The sequence below is a fragment of the Maniola hyperantus genome, chromosome 2 (genome assembly GCF_902806685.2).
Source record: "Maniola hyperantus chromosome 2, iAphHyp1.2, whole genome shotgun sequence".
Taxonomy (NCBI): domain Eukaryota; kingdom Metazoa; phylum Arthropoda; class Insecta; order Lepidoptera; family Nymphalidae; genus Maniola; species Maniola hyperantus.
Genome location: NC_048537.1, coordinates 3,712,531 through 3,739,030, shown reverse-complemented (window position 1 = coordinate 3,739,030; position 26,500 = coordinate 3,712,531). Strand labels below are relative to the sequence as shown.

The following is a 26,500-nucleotide window of genomic DNA, read 5'->3' as shown; positions in this document are numbered from 1 at the left end:
CACTGGTTTCCTTAGGACAGTTGACCCTGAAGAAGTGATGGTTCCCCCACAGTATCCTGTCCGCGTGTCCCAGCCGCACCCTCGACACTACGGGCGTGCCGTTGACGAAGCACCTGGCGCCGCTCACCGGCTCCATGTGTAGACTGACCCCCTCCACTACTAGCATGCAGTGCTGCGGTTGGATCCCTAGCCCCGACAGCTGGATATCCGCCTCACTGTCTGCACCCACTAGCGTTCTGTCCTGAAAATTAAAAAATATTGAGAAGGGTGATATTTACTCTGTGTCAACTGCCTTCTCAAAAGTGAGGTTAACCGTTAGATTAAGGACTAAAATTGTACTAAATAGTCCAACTTGGGTACTGAAGGAAATCAAAATAATATGTTGTCATAAATATGACTGTCGTTTTCAATCCAATACTCTCACTTAGTTGAGGGGAGAAAAATGTAAGCCATATAGATGAAAGATTTCTTATATCAATAAAGTTCTGGATTACAGTTAAATAAGCGGATTAAAAATCTCAGCAAATTACAATGATTTATGAAGAATTTTCTACTAAAAATACATCTTCTCGGTAGGAACAGCATTTCTAACCAGTGCAAGTGGTAAATTATTTTGATGATTCTAAAGCACTTGCAGCTCGACATATTTACCTTTAGATAGTACACCAACAATTCATTCAACGACGGGTCTGCGTTCAAATTTACTAGATAATATTTATTCTTCTCAACTTTGATACCGCTCGCTTGTACACTAATTCCCATTTTTTCTAGAGCATGCTGCCTTTCACTTTGTATTCGACCTGAAAGGATAACAAATGGTTAGGAAATTATTAGTTTACACAAATGTAAACAAGAAGGTATAGACTGCGCTGGCTATTACTTTCTCAATGACAAATTGGTCTAGTGACCTAGGGTTAGAAAAAAGTTTATATATAAAAACCAAACCATTTTTGTAAGTACTAAGTGACGCAGGGTTATTGTTTTGCGATACACATGATAAACAGAAACGAGACATACTAAAAACACAAAGATCGATAACCATTTATTTGGTTCTAACAGTTTTTTTTACATAAGTTCAAAACGCTTGTTTTAAACATTTGACGAACCCTGACGAAACCCCATATCCTGCAGTTAGATTACTACTGGATATGGGGTGTCGTCAGGGTTCAGGTTCACTACAGATACAAATCTTGTACCTACAACATCGAGTTACAAGCATTATTTGAGGAATATTTTGTATTCATAGCCCAGAAAACTGCTATTATATAAGTGTATTGAAATTATTTTGGCACATTTACTCATGATGGCGTAGTTTCGTGTAAAGGTTTGACTTTGACAATTTGCTGTCAAGAATCACGGAATATAATAACTTGGAACACTATTAACATTTTGGACGAAATAGTGCAAAAGGTATACTGACCAGTTTCGACGAGTTTTTCTTCCCACGTTCGGGACATTTCTTTCATCAGGTGCTCACTTTGTGCCAATTGCTCATGCACGTCTTCGCCCACAGGAGAGCCCTGGAATAAAAAAAACCATTAATAATAATTAATAGTTCAATCCTATATCCCAAGGTTCACAAGGTCCGAAGGTGCTAGAATAGCGAACTCGCACCAGACGCGCCCACTAGATAAACAGACATCAAACGAGTCGTCGGGAGCTGCTGTATTCAGGCGGCGCAAATCGTGGCGTGTGGAACTACAAGGTATCTATGTCCAGCAGTGGACGTCTATTGGTTGATAATGATGATGAAGGATCACTTGTCAGGAACCAGAATAGATCCTCTTCAGATAGATTACTTTATTAAAATAAGAAAACGAAACTTACTGGGACATGGTTTTCGTATAAGCAATTTATTGATAAACTAGCTGATGCCCGCGACTTCGTCCGCGTGGAATTAGGTTTTTAAAAATTCCGTGGGAACTCTTTGATTTTCCGGGATAAAAAGTAGCATATGTCACTCTCCAGGTCTTTATCTTATCCATGCAAAAAATCACGTCAATCCGTTCCACCGTTGCGACGTGATTGAAGGACAAACTAACAAACAAACACACTTTCGCATTTATAATAAGGGTACTGATAACTTGTGATACAATAGGTAAGGATAAAAACAAAATTGCTAAACTTAAAAAATAATATACACACGTACACCTTAACGTATACTCCGTAAAATCTGGCGTTAGGGTACAACCAAAAAAATGGGCATAAGCAATTTATTTATGCCTGCTTCTATCCAATAAATTGGGGTTTCTTCTATAGATATTTTGCCTTCATAAAATGTAATTACCTACTCATAAGCAGTATTAATTTTCTATATTTTCTTTCTTTGGCTTCTCGGCCTTTTATAAATACAGCTACCGCCGCACCTTAAGGAGGGCTAATCCGTAAAACTCGTTAGGGGCTGAGGCGTCCCAGCAAATGCTAATAAGATAAAGGTATTTGTGTCGTCAGCCGCTTAACAGTCATTTTTAAACTACAACGGCATTAAATCGATTTAGGATTATCCTCTGAGTATAAATATTAAAATAAACGAAACAGACTTTTTAAAAAGATATCAGGTTTTATGTCTAAAAATAAAAATTATTAATTACTCTTCTGGTCACACATTTCAGCTAAAAGATATGTTACGTTCGGTGTAACAGTATAACATATTATTGTGTAGGTACATTGTATAAAATAAGCCAATTCCAATGTAAACACTTGTACCTTAAGATAAGCTTATAACTTATACTTTAGGATTCATGTATAAGTGTGGGAACGACTGACGTACGTTTTTGGTAAGTCTCATTCCGCCTTTTGGACATTATCGCGATACAAACCCACCCAAATTGTAATTGTGAAACGGCTTATTAACTTTTTATTAAAGACTTTTACACAACAGAAGGTTCCTTACATGTCACTTAAATAACCCAGTTTTACGGCTTTGCTTTGTTTGACCATTACGCGGACTATACTTTAAACATAATTCGGCGCATCAGCGATACTTCGGGATTGACCCACTAGTCAATACTAGAAGTTTTGGCAGACCTACTTTTTGTCAGGCCGTGTGATTTACGTAAACCTGCAGTTGCTTGTCACAATAACCCCACTTACCGCAACACGGTCAAAGGAGAGAACCTAGTTTTAACATTTTGTATGATTAATATCTGGTTTTACAAAATCATTTTATAAAAAAAAATTACAGAGCGCAAGTTGAGGGAAGACGCGAATTGGGAAAACAAAGGATAGATTTTGTAGGGTACCATACTCTTGTATGATTGGGGGGTCGAACGAAACCTATCAAAATATTGTTGACTGTTCTTAAAGTTATCAAATCATTTCACTTAGCTATCGATTTTATTATAAAGCCATGTCTTTTTCAATTATTTCGCCACAAAATTAGATGAACTTCTAGACAACACGCAACTTTGTTACAGTTTATAAAACTTAATTAGAAAGTTCTGTAAAGCTATACCTAATATATGTAAGTATAACATAAATCCGTTAACGGTTGCTTGCGATACAATCTTCCTAAGCGCATTAACCTCCCTATCTCAGCTGTACTTGCGTTATACTTGAGTGTGTTGGCAGACCTAGTTATAAAACAACCGTGATTCACTCCAATTAAAATATAAAATAAAATACATAATTATTATTTTTTCAGTCTAAAAAAGAGTAAAAGTAAAAACGGTAGCATTTTAAAAGTCTATGGTATCGAGCGACTGCAGCAGTTCTATTTCTAAAAAGTAGCTAACTTGAAAAAGTAGTTTTTGAGAATGGGATGGGGAATTTGGGAATACTCAAAAACTGATATTTGTAATAAAAAAATGTCCGAATGACAAAGGTTTTTAGCTTCTTTCTTTGTCTTCGTTTTCCGGTGCAAGGACTCCACTCAAGCAGCAAGATTTGGTCATCTGAAACTTACCGTAGCGTGTTTGAGCATCTCCTTGAGCGCCTCGACCTCCTGGCGCAGCTCGCGAATGATCCTCGCGTTGGGGTCCTCGTTGACGACGGCGTGGTTCACGATGCGCTTGGCGCGGTCCGCGTACCGCAGCGTGGACAACGTCTCCTCGTAGTTATCCGCCGCTGGGGATATTGTGGCCACCTGTGGAAGATTTTGTTAATCACGTTACTATATTAAACTTGTGGCTGTTTCTCGTGTCTCGTAGGAACTATATTACGATCATCGCAAATAAATAACAAATATGACCTGCCCCAGATTTGCTCGAATGGAATTTTTGGAAATCGCTGACGGGGTAGAATTCCCAAAAATCCTGAAACATGTACTTTTAATTTTTGACTGAAAGACTATATACCAATTTTCTTAGATACTTATAACTTGAACGAACTTTTATACAAACTTTAATCTCCTATTTAAACTCCTTAGGGGTGGAATTTTTAAAAAAAAGCAGGAAAAGCGTATTTCTATAAATTTAACCCACAGTCTCTAAACATCAATTTAAAGCATTAAAACAAAATTTCCTCCATTTACAAAATTGAATTTCAAAACCTAGAAAAGTATTTCTGTTTGGGAAATATTTTAAAACTCCTTGAAATCTGAATGAGAGTGCTTAATAGAAAATTGCTTTTACGTCTGAAAAATTAGCCGAGTGGTATGTGACCCAAATATTTTGTACGAGCATAAAAGAGAGTGAGAGTTTGTTTATTGTTTTCATAGACGCTATTCCGGGAGCCTTTAATGTTCATGTTTTCGTCGTGAAATATGATAGGTACGGGAAATATTTGGGAACTTTCGCTGAAATTGGCTTCTGATAAACTTTTATTTAAAAGAAAAGTAATTTATTTAGTGCGGTTTCGGTAATAAATTCGATTTAGTAGGTACGCGTGCCTTTTTCATACGCGCATCTCGCACGTAGCGTAGACGCGCTACGCGCGAGCCAATAGCCCTATGTTCGCCGGAATTCTTATGTGAGGAGGACCCAGGTTAGATTTCCAGCAGGAGCAATCTGGGAATTTTTAATTTCTAAACTGTTCTGAGCTAGTCTACTGGAAGACTACGGCCGTGGCTAGTTACCGAATTTAGCGGTTGTTTCAAAGTAGTAAATTCCGGTGCGATGCCGTGTAGAAACCGATAAAAACTGACATACTCCTTCCAAGTTAGCCCACTTCCATCTTAGACTGCATTATCATTTACCACCAAGTAGATTGCTAACTTGTTATGGAATATAAAAAAATGCAAACCTCAGCCGTTAAGCTAAGCTAAGACTAACCAGAGTGGATCAGTTAGTCAGATAGGATAAATACTTACCATAACAGTTTTACTGTTCCCTCCAAGGTTGTCCTTGAGGAGCCACGTGAGCACAGAATCTCTGTAGGGCACGAACTTGTCTTTGTTGTTTTTCCCCGAAGACTGGTCCGCTAGTTTTGATATGACAAGACCCAACGTTGTTAGAGATCTGTGAATGATAAAAATATCATTTTTTACTCATAGACGTAAATTTTAATAGATGACTTCGTCCGCGAGGATTTGGGTTTTTTAGGACCCGTAGACTTTCCGTAATAAAAGGCCTATGGCCGTCTCGCTCGCTCGCTATCTCTATACCAAATTTCGTTGAAATTGTTTAATAACAGGGCTAAACAGTTTAACCGATTATGATGAAATTTGGTACAGAGTTAGCTTATATCCCGGGGAATGACATAGGCTACTTTATATTCCGAAAAATCAAAAAGTTCCCACGGGAGTTTTTTAATACCTAAATCTACACGGACGAAGTCGCGGGCACCATCTAGTAAGCAATAAAATACTAGTTACATACTACACAACCTACATTATAGTCTAAAATAACATATAAGTCGTATGATAGTTACTGAGAACAATTTACTTTGCGTTGCAATATACAAATTGCATAAACATGTGAATCCAAATAGGCTATTAACTGGTAATTTGTCTCTTTTATAGTCCTTTATTTATTCCTTCAGTCCAGACGTCGCCAACGCAGCAACTATTGGGAAACGTATAAACGTAAAAATAAAACCTACTAAACGTGTATACAAAATTTCTTTCAGTATAAAACAATCATAACGTTTTTACATACTTTGTAATTGACCTCGGACATGCTCACAGCTCTCTCTTATAGACCGCTAAGTCATGGATATTCTACATACTACAACAATAATATACAGGATGTAACCAGAACGCTGGCAAAAACGAAGACAGGTGATAGTACTGATGATTACCTACTGATATGATACCACAAAAAAAAACGCGAAAAAAATATTTTAAAAATCCTATAATTTTGTGAAAATGAGGAAAACATCTGGCTGACGCTAGATGTTAACGAACGTTGCGTAAGTAGACCACCCGAGTTTTGCACGCTATACATTGCGGGTTTGAAAAATACTAAATCACTAAAACTACAAAATGAGGTAAATGGGTATTGGATTGTGTTTAGGTAATATAACAATAGCGCTAAGTTCTTGCTACCGTTCTGATTACACCCTGTATATTACAATATAGTTGGTTCCGCGTGGAGACCCTGTGAAACAACTGTGAACTGTCCCTAGCCTATGTTGATCGAAACAACTCTGGTTGATTTTTAAAAAAAATGCCAGGTTACCATAAAAAAAATATTCCTCTTTCCTCTTCACGTAGAGGTTAAGCTAATATTAGGAGCACTTACGACAAACAGAGCAATGGGTGATCTTTCAACCGTCAGTCAACCTTTCGGTTTTCAATGCGCAACCTGACCATTACGCTATTGAGGCTCTCTGGAAATAGACGTTCCTCTTCCTGTCTTATCTACAGAAAAATATCTCGCACAATATTATTGCATCAAACGATGAAATTTTGCACAATTTTTCCCGTCTCTGCGAACACTCCATCACCCATTAATCTTCTGCACAAACATACTCAACATTTACCACCTTTTATACTCACTTATTAATATTCGATCCCTCTTTCAACCGGTCTCCCACGGCTCCAGTCTTCACAGCTCTCTCGGAGCCGGCCAAGTCGACAAGGGACAGCCTGGCCGCCTTTTCCCCCGTCACCCCAGTGGCTACGTCGGTCAGCGTCTGCGTTAGCACCACGCTGAAAACTGCGTGTGATCGTGACGACTCGCTGTTCATGTTTGTGGCTGCGACCGTTCGGGACTTGTTGCCTTCTGTCATTAGGTTGTCGATGTCCTGTAGAAAAAAAGTATTTTAAGTTAGATTTTAAACAAGTAAGTGCTATTTATGCCTGGATCATTTCATTTTTTACTAGCTTATACTCTCGACTTCGTCTGCGTGGACTCCAATTTCGAACCCCTATTTGACCCACTTAGAGGTGGAGTTTCGAAAAGTCCTTTCTTAGTGGACACCTACTCTTTACAAAGAACACACTCTACAAATTGCATGTCTCTAGGACCAGTGGTTTAGGCTGTGCGTTAATATAAGTCAGTCAGTCAGGACTTTGAATTTTGTATATTATATAGATAGTCAAAACCGTTTAAAACGACATTATTTATAATGACATTTTGGTTATAATGACCAAAATATAAATCCCGGCTATTTGTAGTGTAAAGACTTAACATGTTGGTTATAACAACTAGCGCCTTTTGCGACCTAATGATAGTGGTCCCATCAACGTTGTTATAACAGATTTTCACTGTATTTACTTACACTGATAACAATGAAAAGTTATTTAACTGTATTTTACATTCTCTTATATTTTTTCCACTGAACATGATATCAGTACCCTTATTATAAATGCGAAAGTGTGTTTGTTTGTTGGTTTGTCCTTCAATCGTGCAAATCCAAATCGATTGACGTGCTTTTTTGCATGGCTATAGTTAAAGACCTGGAGAGTGACATTGGCTACTTTTTATCCCGAATAAGAGATCCCACGGGATTTTTAAGCTAGTTAATTAGTTATACTTTATAGTTATAAAGTTACACATTTTTGTATTTGAATAATATCATCAATATACAAGTGCACTTTAATATTTGAAACAAAACAATGCCAATACACTAAGCAAAGAGATGTTTCACAAAGGAACAATGGCTCTCATATGGCCATGACCATCGTCAGGGGAATTTATTGAACATGCATTTTCATCTATTCTAATGAACGCTTTACAATTTAACTTATTGCATATTCTATAAGCTTCCACAAGCTGTGATAGCCTAGTGGTTAGGACGTCCGCCTTCTAATCGGAGGTCGGGGGGTTCGATCCCGGGCACGCACCTCTAACTTTTCGGAGTTATGTGCGTTTCAAGTAACTAAATATCACTTGCTTTAACAGTGAAGGAAAACATCGTGAGGAAACCTGCATGCCTGAGAGTTCACCTTAATGTTCTCAAAGTCTGTAAAGTCTACCAATCCGCACATGGCCAGCGTGGTAGTTTATGGTCAAACCTTTCTCACTCTGAGAGGAGACCCGTGCTCTGCAGTGAGCCGGCGATGGGTTGATCATGATCATGAATTATGATATTCCACAATCTTATGTGTACACTGAGAAATGTACAAATATTAGTTACCTATAATATATTAGTAATTCGCTATCTCCCTCTAAAGGTACATTATTTTCAGCCGCGTACAGTATGTAGGTGTGTCGAGACTATATTGAGACATAGCATAAAAAATGTTATCCCTAATGAACTACCTAAACTACAAAATTCCGAACTCCACGACCTACAAGTTTCAGCAATCAGTACGTAATTTGATGTAACTACGCTAGAAGCTTGCTACCTTAACAAATCTGCACCTTGGTCTAAGTTCGGAGGAAATCAAATTATGTACACGAGGTGGAAACTTGTGCAAACTTCCAAGGATCGACTTCCTAGTTCCTTGCCGATGGGTAACAGTTATCACTGTTAGTGTTCCGATATCCGATATTTAAAGCGCCATCTTAATTAAATTACGCGTATATAGTTCGCGACAGGTCGAGTTAGCAAACGGGGTAGGAGGCGGGGGAACGCCCCGCACACCCGAACGTCACCCGCGCCGGGTTAGCGCGGGGGTTGTGTGGGTGTGCGGGGGCGTCCCCACCCCGATTGTCATCTCGACCTGTCGCGTACCATAGGTAATCTTTTATCCGTATTAATTTTTTCCAACTTACCTAGGTATACTTAAAGTACTATAAATAGAAGTGTGTCCGTCTGTCTTTTTGCCTGTTTGTTACCTTCTCAAGGTCCACCTTTAACCAATTTTGGCAAAAATCAGGTATAAAGAGCTTGCATCCCGGAGATAGACACAGGCTTTTTTATCCCGGAAAATAAAAGAGTTCTTAAGCAGACTTTCAGAGTTCTTAAGTTTTTTATAGTATCATGAGTAATATCCTAAATTAAACAAGTACCTACTTTATATTATAAGTACATAAAAGCTACTACACACAACATATTCTATACTAAATTAGAGACATAATACCCCAGAATTTACTACGAGTAAGTATATAAATAAATCACAAACCAAACTTATTTCACGCTATCTCTCAACTTTCCGGCGTACCATCAAGATGAAACATAAATCAGTTTCCCCCAAACTCTGAGCAATACAGTGGCAATACAAGAGCGAAGTCATTCTTTGCTCTCACATATTTATAGTCATTAGTCGCCTAGTCCAAGTTCAGGATCTTGGAAACATATTCGGCGTAATAAACTTAATAACTTAATTTCTTTTTATATTCTAGACTAGCCCGTAGTTTCGCTAGACTAGTGCAGATTCCTAGAATCCCATTGTAAGTTCCATACTTTATGATTTCAAAATTACAAAGGTCCCCATGCAACAATGTTTCAAAATTACAAAATTTTGAATTCATAAAGTATGGAACTTACAATGGTATTCCAGGAATCTGGACTTGTCTATCTGTCTGTCTGTCAGAGCTTTATAACTTTTGGGGTGTAACTGTAATTGTATAATTTCAGTCATATCCTGTAGTTAAGCAACAAGTACTAATATCAATCAACTCTCAAAACATCATTATCATCATGATCAACCCATAGCCGGCTCACTACACAGTATGGGTCTCCTTTAAAAGTGAGAAGGATTTGGCCATAGTCTACCACGCTGGCCAAGTGGGGATTGGCAGACTTAACACAGATTTGAGAACATTATGGAGAACTCTCAGGCACGCAGGTTTCCTCACGATGTACTAACTTGAATCTCTTGAATACATTCCTTCCTTACAAGTTTCCAATGTCCGCCAATAGGTACGTGAACATTAGGAACTTATAGGATACGAAATCCTAGTTAGAAAGTCTGTAGTCGAAGCAATCAGTTGAAACTTTGACTCTAGGCTAACAGATCCACAGAATAGCCCTAGTTTAAAACCACTCAAAACTTAGGTGTTTGCAAACTATCTCTATCGGTAGTTTTTGCTGAATTTAACTTCTATAATGAGAATCTCGGCATTTCGTCTGACTATGACTACAGTGTTTAGGAACACTACAACAAGAAGAATAAAAGAGGTATAGAGAGGTGCTATGCGATTTTACAATTACAAGTACAAAACGGATATTCGATGTTTAATCACTCGCAAACATAATCAACGACTCCGTGGAGAGCGAATCGATATTCTCAAATTGCGACCATTACAACTCGTGGAAAAACAAACTGCGATTGATTGGAGGGGAAATTGACAATTATATGGAAGCGAATACACAAATTGTTGATGAGAGGTGACCGGCTAAATACGAGTAAAACATTGTTCTCTTTCTAGCAATTATACGCTGCTACTACTAATATGACACCCGCGACTTAATTTTTCAAAATCCCGTGGGACCTCTTTAATTTTCCGGGGTCTGTCTGTCTGCCTGTCTGTCGGTCTCTCAAGAAACCTACAGGGTACTTCCCGTTGACCTAGAATCATGAAATTTGGCAGGTAGGTAGGTATTAGCAGACATTCAGGGAAAAATCTGAAAACTGTGAATTTGTGGTTACAGCACACAAAAAAAATTAAATTGTGGTCATGAACTAATAATTAGAATTTTCAATTTTCGAAGTAGGATAACTATATCAAGTGGGGTATTATATGAAAGGACTTCACCTGTGCATTCTAAAACAGATTCTTATTTATTTTTATGCATCATAGTTTTTGAATTATCGTGCAAAATGTCGAAAAAATACGACTATAGTACGGAACCCTCGTTGCGCGAGCCTGACTCGCACTTGGCCGTTTTTTTTAATATTGAAAGAATATTGGTTATGGTTAACACAAGTAATATTCTCTTCTCCCTCCAATTAAGTTTACAGTTTGCGAATACTAGGAGTGAGCACGACAATATTTAACAGAATGTAATACATAGAATTGGAATCCAGTACGCGAGATTATCTAAAATCGAATAAGCACCACTATCTAATATAAAGAAATTGAAAACGTAACTGTTTTTTTATTTTTTATTTAATATTAAAGAATATTAGTCATGTTAAATGACTAATATTACCCTTTCCTCTCCAACTAAGCGTCAGGCTTGTGCTAGGAGTAGGTACGACAATAGTGCAACGGGCGGGGTTTTTGAACCGCGTCGACCTTTCGGTTTTCAGTCTATCAGTTCGGTATTCAGTGCTTGGAAGCACTTCATTGAATCCAGTAAATTAGAAGATCCATACTCTCTATTACAGCAGCTATTAGTTACCATAACTCTTCATTTGCTCTCCAATCACCCACACTTGTTCTACCGCGAACGCTGTAATGGGCGCAATTTGATCGCACCCCGAGGATCCGTAATTTGAATTGTGAGCGATTAAACATTAAATACGCGTTCTGAATTCGCGAAACTCTTGGTCCAAGAACTGGCGAACAATTTGATTTGTCGAATGGAGTTTGAAACGTTTTTATTAAGTTTTGTAACACACTGAGGATGAAGTTCAACGTTCAACAGAAGGGACGAATTACGAAACGAACTCTTTCTCCAGTTTCCTCGTCGGGACGCCTTCGGAAACTGAGGGGGAGACTGTAACACAAGCGATAACCAGATGGCGCTAGCCAAGGTGTGGATCGCGCTAACTCCCTCGAACTCGCCAAGTTGCCACTAGATGGCGTTGGCTGTGGGTTGGCCAAAAGCGCATCGCGCTGCAGAGACCGTCCGGCTCTAGTATAAGACCCAGCCACAGCCAACAGTTGTCAATCCGACTCAATCCGATTCAATCCTAGAGTTCGCCAGTCTTCGGATTCACCAACGCACAACGTACGAGTACGCTGTGTCGTGCTTCCGACTGCGCTTCCACTGCGTGGGACGTTTGTTCGGGACATGGCTATCGGCTTCTCGTAGAGTGCAGTGCAGTCGCGCTTCCGGCATTCGCTTCCACCGCGTGGGACGTGTGCACGGGACGCGGCTGTCGCGTCGTACACTACTAGTCGCGCTTCCGACCTCTCGCTTCCACTGCGTGGGACGACGCTGGGACACGACTCGTAACTTTTAACTCGAAAATATACATGGTGCTGTTACGACGTTGTTTCTCTTGTGCCATCCGGACCCCGTTAACCAACGTGGAGCAGTCCAGCTATCCAACGTGAGGCAAGATCCAGCATCCCAGCTGGAATCTCTTACAGTGGCGCCCAACGTGGGGCATATCCAGCGTATCCCACGTGGAATCTCTTACAGTGGCGCACAACGTGTGGGGCTGCCGGTTACAACCGGCAGACACAGGCAAATCGAAAACCTCAGACCCAAGAGTCTACGTGATGGCTATCAACATAACGTACGAAGACCTCACTGGAGTTTTGCCATGGGAGCTGCTCTGAACGAGGGGGAGAATGAAGCTCAACATTCAACAGGAGGGACAAATGCCGAAACGAACTCTTTCTTCAGTTTCCTCGTCGGGACGCCTTCGGAAACTGAGGGGGAGACTGTAACACACTGAGGATGAAGTTCAACGTTCAACAGAAGGGACGAATTACGAAACGAACTCTTTCTCCAGTTTCCTCGTCGGGACGCCTTCGGAAACTGAGGGGGAGACTGTAACACAAGCGATAACCAGATGGCGCTAGCCAAGGTGTGGATCGCGCTAACTCCCTCGAACTCGCCAAGTTGCCACTAGATGGCGTTGGCTGTGAGTTGGCCAAAAGCGCATCGCGCTGCAGAGACCGTCCGGCTCTAGTATAAGACCCAGCCACAGCCAACAGTTGTCAATCCGACTCAATCCGATTCAATCCTAGAGTTCGCCAGTCTTCGGATTCACCAACGCACAACGTACGAGTACGCTGTGTCGTGCTTCCGACTGCGCTTCCACTGCGTGGGACGTTTGTTCGGGACATGGCTATCGGCTTCTCGTAGAGTGCAGTGCAGTCGCGCTTCCGGCATTCGCTTCCACCGCGTGGGACGTGTGCACGGGACGCGGCTGTCGCGTCGTACACTACTAGTCGCGCTTCCGACCTCTCGCTTCCACTGCGTGGGACGACGCTGGGACACGACTCGTAACTTTTAACTCGAAAATATACATGGTGCTGTTACGACGTTGTTTCTCTTGTGCCATCCGGACCCCGTTAACCAACGTGGAGCAGTCCAGCTATCCAACGTGAGGCAAGATCCAGCATCCCAGCTGGAATCTCTTACAGTGGCGCCCAACGTGGGGCAAGATCCAGCATCCCGGCTGGAATCTTTTACAGTTTGTATTTATGTAGGTATAAAACTAGTGATCGATAAATAATATATAAAAGAAATACCTAGACACTCTGATTATAAAATCAAACATTTTGGCAAATATTGCAGGTACCATAGAGCTATAAAAACTTCCTACACCAATGACAGGCTGCAACAGATCAAATCTGTAAGGTGTTGCATGCAGCACGCCTGCTTCTATACACCATCTGAATATGTTTCTTTCGACATAATTTAGGTATTTACTTTCTGAGTACAAAGGTAACTTTGTCATGCTGTATAATACATATAAATTATTACAAACGATAAATAATAAATAAATAATATAATTCGTTGAAAATCTCTGAAAGAACAAAATACTTTTTTGGTAAAAATAAATAAAAATAAAAAATCTTTCGTTTGAGACCCAAGTGACGTTACTTAATTAGGAATACGAGTAGGTATGTAAAATTGGGACCATTCGAAACAATAAATAAACCGCCCACCAACTCTCAGTGTATTAAATAGGCATTCTGAAACCTGAAACGGTGCCTATTTAAAATTTTTGTTGTACGAACCAATACTTATAAAGGCAGCTTTTCCCCCAGCCAATGGCAATTGATTTTCCCCGAGCGATGTAAATGGCCCTAATTTAATGTTTGAACCTCTCCCTGTAGAGCCGTTACTTTCGATTTGCGAGTGATTAAACAACGAATCATTTCTTCTAAATTGGTGTAATGGCATTAATATTTTGGATTTACCGACTAGAAAACATCATTAACCATAAATTGTAATTTGCAAAAGTGAGTTTTTTTTATCACGACGTAACGGATAGACGTGATTTTCACATGGAATATATACCAACCCTAGTAACGGGCTGCCATTTTTTGAAGCACGCTCGTATGTGTATGGTCATTGATTTATTTAAATCAATGTGTATGGTGCGTAAAACCCACGCCACTGTGGCTAATTTTCTTGTACACAATCTCTAAACTAAACTAAAATGGCACGTCTAAATCTAATCTATCCCTTTCATAATGTTGCTTGCGGGAAAGGATAGCACTAGATTTAGACCTGTTAATTTAGTTTAGTTTAGAGATTGTGTACAAGAGAATCGGCGCCAATGTCTATGTAGTCTGTGGCATAGTACTTGTCGCTTACGCGTATGTGCCACACACAAAAGCGAACTTTGTCTTCACTTTTTAGAATACGATTTTATGAGCTCTGCCGGCTCTGCCAATCTGGAGTTTTATAATATCTTTGGGATATAGTTAAAGCCCTGTAGAGTGAAATAGAGTAGGTATACTTTTTATCCCAGAAAATCAAAGAGTTAATACGCGGGGTTTTTAAAACCTAAGGCCCAATTGCACCAAGCCGGTTACTTGGTTTAGTTATTTTGGTTTATGATACATGACACTTTTTTTTTTAAGTTTATTTCAGGGTCGACAAAAAGGTCAGGGATAGTAAGGTATTTTGTAAGGTCGACCTCACGGACTTATTTCTCTCGTCCGTGGTCGGTCCACTCGGACGAAGTCGCGGGCATCAACTACATGGTAAACACATAACACAAAGGTTTATAGAGTCAACCCTTTGCAAGAAGGGTTTGTTTTACAAAGCTAGCAAATTCACAGTGACAATCTACAGAATATCGTTTTCACCGAGCAATCTCAGATTCGTTTCCTTTATACCCGTACACCTCATTTTGTTTCCCTATCTGAATCTCGAGTGGGAGCTCAATTTTTCTTTCTATCTGGGGAATTGAATGACGAATAAAACAAAGTTCCCCCTAGCGTTGCGTCAACAGTAAAAATGAACTTTCGGAATCAGATCGACATCAGCAATCCATCACAGTTCGTTTCTACGTCACATATTGCAAGTACCACGCCACGCTGCTGCTGGACCAAAATTTAAATCAGAGTTTCGTGATAAAATCTTTTTAGGGTTCCGTAGCCAAATGGCAAAAGGAACCTTTATAGATTCGTCATGTCTGTCTATCTGTCTGTTTGTCTGTCTGTCCGTCCGTATGTCACAGCCACTTTTTTCCGAAACTATAAGAACCATACTGTTGAAACTTGGTAAGTAGATGTATTCTGTGAACCGCATTAAGATTTCAAATTTCACCCATACGTGTGGGGTCTCTATGGATAGGTCTTCAAAAATGATATTGAGGTTTGTAATATCATTTTTTTCTAAACTGAATAGTTTGCGCGATAGACACTTCCAAAGTGGTAAAATGTGCCCCCCCCTGTAACTTTTAAAATAAGAGAATGATAAAACTGAAAAAAAAAATATGATGTACATTACCATACAAGCTTTCACCGAAAATTGTGAGTTTCGTATATTTAACTATACCTACGAACGGATATTGGAACACGTATCGACCATGTATTCCCAAAGCCATCGGTGTGGTGACATTTGTAGGAAAGAGCACATTTACATTTTCTTGCTCTAAGTACTTCCATACTATATAATAGGTATTATTCTATGTTATATTCTATACGAACTAACGATAAATACATAGAAATTACGAAATTTTCAAAGCAATTCAAGCATTCTTAGCAAGATTAAAGAATTATTTTCATTTTTCGATAATTCTCTCTGCAAGCGGAATAACATCTTAGTAAGCCAAACACTTTTTAATGTGTTTGTAAATACTATAAAATACATATATATCATACATTTAAACGTAAAATGGGTCGATTGGCCAATTTACTTTTACCACCATAACAATTACTGTAATGCACAACATTTGAAACCCGTAAGTGCTTACAAATTAATTGATATCTGATGTTTATATAACTAAAACCAACACGACCATTTAATCAAATTATGTACAAGTAATATTGGACGCATTAATTTAAAATGATGCGCTTAATTCCATATTATTATAACGGCCTCGCAAAATAATCGGGGATTTGTATATATTTTAACATAATAAAATAGTGAACTAAATATATTTGCTTTAATTTTAAATAAGTAATGAAGTCAATTTCAACATTTTGATTTTGTAATAGGTACCTACTTACTTAATTCTAGCTCTTTTCAATTAACGTGGGTTTAAGTTTTCAAAGATCTGGTTGGAATATCTGAAAATTCTTTCATACTGCGTTTTTACTTATCGTGCTCTCACTATACCACAGTTCACGACAGTAACTTCTAACAAAGCATCGAGCACAGATCTGTCATCGAGGCTTCGACGTCACTAGCAGGCGTCAAATGTTAGTATATGTTGACGCAGGAAGTCCTAAAGTAGCCCTAATTGTCTTTGAGTTTACGTCACCATAGTCTAATATTTGACATATCGTCGATTCAGAATCAACCTCCTCTCACTCTAATTCACTCTGCTATTGCCATAATTTCAGCCAATTTATCGCAATGTGATAATCACACATCACAACTTCCGTGCTAAGCCCACTGATGCTAGGTTTTTATAAATTCAACGTCATAGCTTATATTTCATTTAAGTATTTGATTTAGGTCTCAAATCTTCATAAATATCACTACCCCTATTATAAATGCGAAAGTGTGTTTGTTTGTTGGTTTGTTAGTTTGTCCTTCAATCACGTCGCAACGGAGCAACTGATCGGCGTGATTTTTTGGATGGGTATACTTAGTCAAAGACCTCGATAGTGACATAGGCTACTTTTCCCGGAAAGCTAAAGAGTTCCCATGGGATTTTCAAAAACGTAAATCCACGCGAACGAAGTCGCGGGCATCAGATTGTTTACTCATAAAACAAAATAACACAATATAGACAACGTTAATATTCCTAAATATTATATTAAAATATTTAACTCAAACAAGATATTATCTCATTTTCCAACGTAAACCAAACTTATTAAATGAGAAAATTATTATCAGATTATAACAAACCAAAGTACCAAAACCGATCAATCGGCGAGCGTGGGACATCGGAGGGAAATTAAACATTTTTGTAGGAAAGGCCCTTCGTTGTCGTGATGTGGAGTGCACATCACGACAACGAAGGTAGTTTTCGAACATTAAAACACTATAAAGTCAGAGTAAAATGGACTTAAGAGGAGTTTATTCGTAATGCGCTCAAAACAAACGCAGTTTGAATACTCACCAATCAAACTCAATGAGTAAGTTCTAGAATTTTATATCTACTTATGTCTGTGGTTTTCCAGATTTCCGTTAAAATTTTGAGTTTCAAAGTTACACGGTATCAAGAATTTACATACTTACAATTCTTTAAAACTGTGTAACTTTAGAACCAGTTATTATTACTGAAATTTGGCAAACCACAGACATTAGTTTCTACCACAGATATTAGTTTCTAGAAGGGTCTGCAGAATTACGTCGAATTTGATTGTCGCTGAAAATAGTCCGTCGTCTGCGGAGGCACTTATATGTAAAGAAGCTGTCGGAGCAGTGTACTTAATATCTCCGAAAAACCGACAATTTAATCTAGGGCACATTTTTTTTATGTTACCGAGTGAAACATTTATTTAGCACTTCCTTTGAGGATTATCCCACAAAACATCCGGCCGGTATAAATTAGGTTTCGTGTTTAATTTTGCTTAAAATCTCTTAACAGATGGTGGGGAATTACTTAATTTTTGTTTTTGCTTTACGTTCTTCGTTAGATTTGGATGACCTATTTAACACAGTGGACTAATTAAGAGGTCCCGGGTTCATTTCCTGGCAGGGACTTTGGGAATTTATTTCTAAATAGCTGATGCCCGCTACTTCATCCGCGTGGAATTAGGTTTTTTTAAAAACCCGTGGGAACTCTTTGATTTTCCCGGATAAAAAGTAGACTATGTCACTCCAGGTCTTTATCTAAACCCATGAAAAAAATCACGTCTCTCCGTTGCACCGTTGCGACGTGATTGAAGGAATAACCCACAAACCAACAAACAAAAACACTTTCGTATTTATAATAAGGGTACTGATTTCAATTTACTATGGTCATGTCTAGTGGAAGCCTTCGGCTATGGCTAGGTAGGTACCACCCTACCGGTAATAATACCGTGCCGCTAGGATGCCGCGTAAATAGGTAGGTGCCTGGATTTAATAGGTATAACTTCCATAACCCTTTCCAGTTTAGCATTTAACCCGCTACCATCTTAGACCATATCGTCAATAGGCTACTTGACTCATATCTAATTTCGTCCAATAAATGATTATTTATTATAGTATTTTGCTTAAGACAACGAAATATATCAATAACAATTATTAAAAACGCAGGATGGATATATAAATCCAGTTTAAAAAAATACAGTTTTTATTTTTATTTGAAACTCAGAAAACGCTGTCAGCCATGATGTGACGTCATTAAATATGTAAACAAACAAATGTCATCCCTATTGACCAACGTAGTATCCATATATATAAAATTTCAAGTCCTCCTGACTAACTTATATATCAATGCACAGCCTAAACATCTAAACAGCTGGTTCTAGATACATGAAATTTGGTGGGTGTGTTCTTTGTAGGTAAAGAGAAGGTATCCACTAGGAAAGGATTTTTTGAAATTCCACCCCTGAGTGGGTTAAATGGGGGTTTGAAATTTATGAAGTTCACGCGGGCGAAGTCACGAGCATAAGCTAGTTTTTATATATTTCTAAAAACTCATAGTAAACGTAAAAAAATATCGTTTTCTCTATATAAATTGAATAAGTTATTAAGTAAGACTTACAACAAAGTGATCTTTGCAAAAATAAATTTGGGTTGCAGTCGTTAGTGATATAGGATCCCTTTAAGCAAGTCTTCGCGTGTTACGTATATTTATTTCACTGGGCACTCTAATCCACAACTTTCCCGTGGTCTTTATCGATGCGTTTTTACATTCTCGGATGATACAATAACGATAATTACTATATTTTTCATGTAAACTAGTATAGAAGTCATGTTTATTAAACTTTGGTAGGTTATGCTGTTGTTTACAAATGCAGACGTCAGAGCACAGATAATCTATCGCCCAAAAATGGCCGACAGTGTTTTCACCTGTCTAAGAAAAATATATTTTTAAATTAAAGTTTTACAGATTTTAGGGCGCAAAAAAATATAGTGTTAATTTTTTTGATCTAATAGGACAAATATTAACCATTTAAGACCTACTTAAAAAAAGTGTCAACTAGCCTATTACGGCTAGATGAGATTGTATATTCAAGGATAGACGTCACACGAATAAAATCATTAAAAAATAAAAATATTATTCCTGTTAAGGGATTGTTAAATTGTAATAATATCATACATAATGATAATAAAGGTAATGAAAATTTTGTGCTCAGTAACTGTATATTATACGTAAATTAAACAGCTCCCAACTTAATAAGCGACAAAGGTTTGTTATCGCAGCCTCACAGCCTCCGTGACCTTTGACCTTTCCCTCATCCAACAAGATGTGAGATATCATATCGTGGATAATTTCAAAAGGACACCGTTCACGTACTAGGAATAAAAGTGTGATAAATCCATACTAATATTATAAATGCGAAAGTGTGTCTGTCTGTCTGTCTGTCTGCTAGCTTTTCACGGCCCAACCGTTCAACCGATTTTGATGAAATTTGGTACAGAGTTAGCTTATATCCCGGGGAAGGACATAGGCTACTTTTCATCCCGGAAAATTGATGATTTCCCACGGGATTTTTAAAAACCTAAATCCACGCGTACGAAGTCGCGGGCATCATCTAGTTGTAAATAATTAATTCTACAATAATGATACATTTGGAAGAGAAAGGGTAGATAAGGATTTTAACATACGAAATTTGTTCACGTAAAAGTAATAATTAGACGTTCAAAACCAATAAGGCAACTACGCACATATTGGAGTAACAATTCAAATTAGGCTTTATTAACTATGCCATAAGGGCGAGGCGACGGCTCCAGCAGTTTCCTCAGTGATTTCAAGTAAAGCTGAGTTTAAGTTGTTATCAAAAAACAGTATGCGTCGCATCTAAGGGCCAAAGCACACACGATACTTTTGCCACCCGCAATCAGCGCTATAATCGAAAGCTGCGATTGAACTAATTGCTCATTTAATCGTAATCGTATCGGAAGCTTGTAGATTTCTATAAGTATTACACTGCAAATATCAATGCGTCTGTATCACGAATATTTAGGTACGTACCAGAAATGACGAGACAGCCAGTTGTGAGAGGCCGTCTACGTACGGCCCCAGTACTGCGTGTTCTCGCACACGCAACGACCGCCGTGTCGTCTCCGGATCGAGCAGGTCGTGGACGCGCTCGTTGTAGATCTCCATGTATGACACTTCGACCTGTGGAAAATTATCTCCAACATCATCTTCATCAAAGCTCTACAACCCTGGGTGGGCCTTCGCTTAAGTCAAGCAAACTTCTCCGTCAGAGATGGTCATAAGCAGCTTCCTACCAAAACCCTCATATCCCTCGGTTAATCTACCGGCCTCTTCGTCTTCCACTTACTCTATCTAAGTCAATGCCTTGTTTTATTAACCTACGTATTCGTGGGTAGGTACCAAATCTTTAGTAACTTCAAGATTCAAGAGTCCGAAAAAAATCTTCATATCTTATACTTATGGAATGCATTTTCTAAAAACTCACAAGCACAATTCCTTAGATTTTACAATATCGCTCATATTACAATAATTTATATTGTTGCATAACCCAAAAGGTTGGCATTACCTTATAAGTAAGAGCCGGAGGTGATTGTTGTCGGGCGATCCTCTCGAACAGCGCATCGCACAGCCGCGGGATGATGCCGCATTCGTCGGGGCCTGGCGCGCCCATCATTGTGTATGATTTCCCTGAACCTAGGGCAAAAACAAACTTATATGAAGATACAGAACGGTTGCTCAAACGCATCAACTAAATACGCACGTTGTTGTACACTTCCATTACTTTTATTTATAAAATATATTACATTATTATTATTATTTTTAGTATTAATGATCTCTTATATATTATAATCCTTATTATGATATGTATTCATAAGTTTTATAACATATATATACCATTAATATACCTCAGTCACTAATTTTCCGTGCTTAACCGCATTAATGAAATAAAACAGGAAACCATGGTAAACATTAACTCGGACCCTACGATACAGGTCACCTCCTAGTGTAGGGTCCACTGGTAAAAGTTTATGAAATGTGCAAGCAAGCATAATATACCTACACTTAGTTACATATTATCATTTAGGGCAGACTTTAATACATGAAACTTTAACAGAATTTAACCTAACTACTCAGAACTATCTAGAGTCTATGGAAGTGGGGATGTCAGTCGAGCGTTTTGTGTGCACAAAGGATCCATCACCTCATTTAAATAAATTTAGAAAAATCTGATTTATAAAATTGAAACTTTATGGAAATAAAAATATTAATTCTGCTATAAATTTAGCACAAATGCATAGCCCACCATATTCCGCACGTTACACGGACGTTATCTATCTCGGCGGTTGTCATCGTTTCAAAATTTACGTGCCGTATGCCGGGACATGTGCATTCACTATTACCCCTCTGGATAGAATAGATTACCTATTGGATAAAAGTAGGTCGGGCGATTTTGAATTTCAAATTGATAGCATTATACGACACAAAGGTGCGACCCGAAACGATCACGTTATAATAATAAATGTGAACCCGCTGTGGCAAAATGTAGCTTTATTTCGGTTATATTGAAAAATCATTATGAAGATTTTGCTTTTTCCAAATTTTATTCTAATACCTTTTCCTATAAACGGAGAAACCGATTGACTTAATATATAAACGTACTGCTCAAACTTCTGGGTCTAGAAACTTGAGAGTTGGCATGTATACCTAGTACGCGACAGGTCATGCCATCTCGACTTGTCGGGGACTATAGGTTCAAAGGTTTTCTAGGTGTAGGTATTAACTAAGGTATTAACTTTCACCCGATCGAAGCCGGGCGCCAGTAATTTATAAAAGAAGAATATTCTAACGTTCTTAAAACTTAATTTTCTGTTCCGTGATATCTACCTACATATTACGTAGAGAATAAAGTTCAACAAACTTAGGAAAATTAATTGGGCTGCGTATACAGCCATTTACCTAATTAATTAATGATTCATTAATTCCAGCTGAATTGGATATTATGTGATTTTGAACACTTGTGTTCATTGTGGCTTGAAAACAACGAATAGATTCGATTCAGAAAATGAAGCAAGATTATTTTTAATTAATTATTTGCACGTTTCACAAAACTGTATTCGATTCTCTTTTCCGAAAATACTACCTTTATTTAGACAGGTTAGTAGTCTTTTAGTACATACTATCCGATCCGCAACAAACACGCCTGTCTCCGTGTGTGCACATAATGCCAACAACACAAGTCGCTGGAGGGAGATCACACGAGCAGCAGTATAGAATTCATAGCCACGACCACTCTGTTAAGAGTGAACGATTGAGAAGAAGTACCTACTAATACCAATCCGCACATGGCCAACGTGGTAGACTATGGCCAAAACCATTCTCACTCTAAGAGGAGACCCGCGCTCTGTAGTGAGCCGGTAATGGGTTGATCATGATGATGATGATGATGACCTACTAATAGGGAAATTATTAGCGTCCATTAAGTAGCCTAGTAGTGCGCGGCGGTGACACCCTACTGGTTAAGATGTTGTCTCCTACTCGGGAGATCCGGTCCAATACCGGGCACGCACCTCTAACTTTTTGGACTTATTTTAACTACATGCCTTAAAGTTCTCCATAATGTTCTCAAAGTCTGATAATCCGCACTTGGTCAGCTTGGTGCCCTGTGGCCTAAACCCTTTTAATTCTAAGAGAAGACCCGTTCTCATTATAATGGGCCAACGATTGGTTGAGGATGATGATATGTATGTGTTTATCTCCTTAAAATTTAATAAACAGTGAAGAGCATATTAGTAGTTGCTCACACGTGTCAAGTTTCTCCGGAGATATTATAAAGTATAACAAGCTTAATACGGTAACCTCGCGACGACGCTCTAGGCAAAGTAGAGAGGCGCATTAAGACAAGTACTTAGTCTGCGCTTAGTATGAAAACGCAATTTAAGGCCTACACGCGGCAAGCATAGTTTCATACACTCTTCTCTGTAATTAACGTGAACGTTGCTTAAAACGTCTATAATACGTGACAGGTCGAGATGGCAACCGGGGAGGGAACGCCCGCACACCTGCACAGCCCCCGCACTGTTCCGTTGCGGGCGAGTGCGGGGCGTCCCCCCGCCTCATAACCCGATTTCCATCTCGACCTGTCGCGTACTGTACTTTGTATAGGTACAGACGCTAGAGATAAAATAAGGTCAATTAATTTAACAGGGAACAACGAAATAAAAATACTAGATAAGTGCGTGTCAGAACAATAATGTAGGGTTCCGTAGCCATGTAAGGTTTTAGCTTTACTTGCGGTTATTAAGTATTTCATATGTACATACCTACTTACGGTAGTTTTTTCCAAAAAAAACTGTCTAAGAAACCTCATAATGATTTTCAAATACCTATTTCACGAGGTATCAGTCGAAGGGGTAAACCTAGATTGTTTTTGACTCTAACTTTTCATGTTCAGAAAGCCTGAAGAATTCTTATTTTTTTTAATTTTTATATAGCTCTATTTAGATGTGACAGGTTTATAAAACAGTGATAAACTTTACAACTCTTAGGTCCACTTGCAAAAGGGCAGAAACTGATTTAGTGAACATTTGTAATGCTGTCACTTTTAGACAAGAGTATAAATGCAGTTGCTAAAAAGTGACAGCGTTAAAAAAACTAAATAAGTTTAAAAGTCCTTGTGCAAACGGGCCTAAAGTTTATTTTCCAATGGACTATGGCCACCGAGCAGTAGTGGCTATGGCTTATGAGTTATGACACCCAGGCACAGTTCATATACAGAACTGTAAGGATTCCTTGTTTTATAACTGAACCCTAAAAAGAATAAAATTGATAACAGCTATAGCCTACAATAGAAAGCTGTTACTAGTGTTTCAATTACATTTTCTGCATAACTGTACAAACAAACTTCCAATTATAAAATGGATATATATGTAACCTTTTTTTTATTTTCGTAGTATGTTCGCTAACGATTTGTTCAAAGCAAATTGTTTATTTAAAGTATAGTTCGTTTATTGTACTATTATCCGAAGTCAGAAGTTCATTTTCTTCTAATTAATAAGAAAACTCAGTAGGTAGGTATTATTAGGTAAGTTGTGTAATAGAAGAACTACCTTTAGGAAACGTAGACATATTGACTTTAGCAAAAAAACATCTAATAAACATTAATTATATTTTAGTAATAAGAAAGTTATAAACAAGTTGACGATCTCTTTTAGTACAGTACGCGGCAGAAAATAATGTACATCGGTCTTTAGTATGACATTTCGGCTTTGTAGAGCGTTGTCCCTGTCACTCATACCCATGCGACGTTTTGTCGGTCTCAGCGATAGAGACAACGCTCGACAAAACCGCTGCCTCTTTCTAAAGGTCGATGTACATTTTTTTGTGTAGCGTCCTGCAAATACAAAATTATTTTTAATTATAAGTAATGACTGCGGAAGCTAAATGATTCCCTTTGATTAAAAAGATCAAAGACCCAAAGCTTTCATTTGATTTGAAAACGCCTGTGAAAGCTCTGAGAGAGAGATGAGATTGATAAAAAGCAAAGTTACAAATTTCCAGCTACAGAATGTAACACTTTGGACTCACGTAGATACAGTACAAACGTCCATTGTGGACAGGTTGGCATCAGGAAAAACCCGGCCAAGCGCGAGTCCGGCTCGCGCACCAAGGTTTCCATGCGTGTAATTATTTTGTTGCTTAAATTAAAGTGCTTTCGTGATTCCTTTCATCAAAGGTTGCCTGGAAGAGATCGCTTTAGCGATAAGGCCGCCTTTGCAAGATCCTTGTATGTTTTTATTATGTTTACTTGTTGTTTGGTGTGTGCAATACAGTATAAAAGTAAATAAAGTATATCCAACTGTAAATTTAAGTTTGTGTTTTTTTTTTATATAACTAGAAGTTAATGATAGTCGGGGTTTCCTTTACTTATGCTGTGAGACCTTGCTTCTTGATTCACATCAACTTGCTCATTTCAACAGGAAGCACCCTATAGATTTTGACAAATAGCCATATAACAGGAATCTGACAGATTTTTTTTTATGTTTGCACGTCTCCTAAATAATGTTGACATAGTCTTAGATGCACGTACGTACTACTTTTACCTTCATAAATCATGAGTAAAAATGGTTGACATGTAACGGTGCCGACAGTGAAACCAGACATAACTCTTCACTAGTCGGCTTATCGCCACATATACTGGGCTACACGAAAACGTCCTTGATGCTGTTTGATTAATGTCCCATATAAAAGGGTCTCACCATAACATGTGTTGGAAATAGGGTCAGTGCTCGCAAATAAAAGAAAGCGACTATTATGTGGCTACCGGATAGAAATAGTTATGATCATTACCAACCATTATTCATCTATCAATGAACCTTCATGGCCGTAATGCACAAGTTCAACTATTGATGTTTACGGGACTGCAATTGACGAAGTTGTTACCCGGTGAGTAGTGACGCAGTCTAGGAATATGAAGATACATTGGTACTGATTCTGAGCACAACTAAATTTTAGAGCATTCGCATGCTCTTCTTGCTAATATAATATGAAAAGGACAGACATAGTTTGACAGTTTTAAGTTTAATTTACAGCCGTCAAACCTCGTGACTTTAGCTGCCAGTCGCGAGTGTATCGTTTAAATTTGTAGCGTGCACTATAAAATTTAGAGTCTTTAAATGTAAAATTCATGTTCCGTCCTTTTTTTAGCAATATTAAAAAGAAGAGGATGCAGATACTCTAAACTTAGTTTAGCGAAAAACAACAGAATCAGCGCCAATATACTCATTAAACCCTAAACACAAATACCACCCTTATAACAGAAGCAAATATTTAAGATCACCAAAACCTAAGACGTTTACACTCACTAGACCCTATAATACAAGTGCGGCTCGATTTTCGCGGTTGATGTGTTCGTCAGCTGGCGTGGAGCCAAGCAGT

The 26,500-nt window shown here is 38.4% G+C and overlaps 1 protein-coding gene across 12 annotated transcripts in view; it reads right to left on the bottom strand.

Moving 5' to 3' along the window:
• The window catches only part of Khc-73 (Kinesin heavy chain 73), a 213,525-nt gene that overhangs the window by 36,158 nt on the left and 150,867 nt on the right, over positions 1-26,500 (bottom strand). For all 12 annotated transcript variants that reach the window (XM_069505128.1, XM_069505136.1, XM_069505152.1 and 9 more), the window contains exons 4-11: positions 21,132-21,259; positions 20,597-20,746; positions 6,878-7,125; positions 5,249-5,396; positions 3,905-4,084; positions 1,421-1,520; positions 652-800; positions 4-241 (exon numbers count right to left, since the gene is read on the bottom strand). In XM_069505128.1, coding sequence (XP_069361229.1) covers positions 4-241; positions 652-800; positions 1,421-1,520; positions 3,905-4,084; positions 5,249-5,396; positions 6,878-7,125; positions 20,597-20,746; positions 21,132-21,259 — 1,341 coding nt within the window. The remainder of the gene's footprint in view (positions 1-3; positions 242-651; positions 801-1,420; positions 1,521-3,904; positions 4,085-5,248; positions 5,397-6,877; positions 7,126-20,596; positions 20,747-21,131; positions 21,260-26,500) is intronic.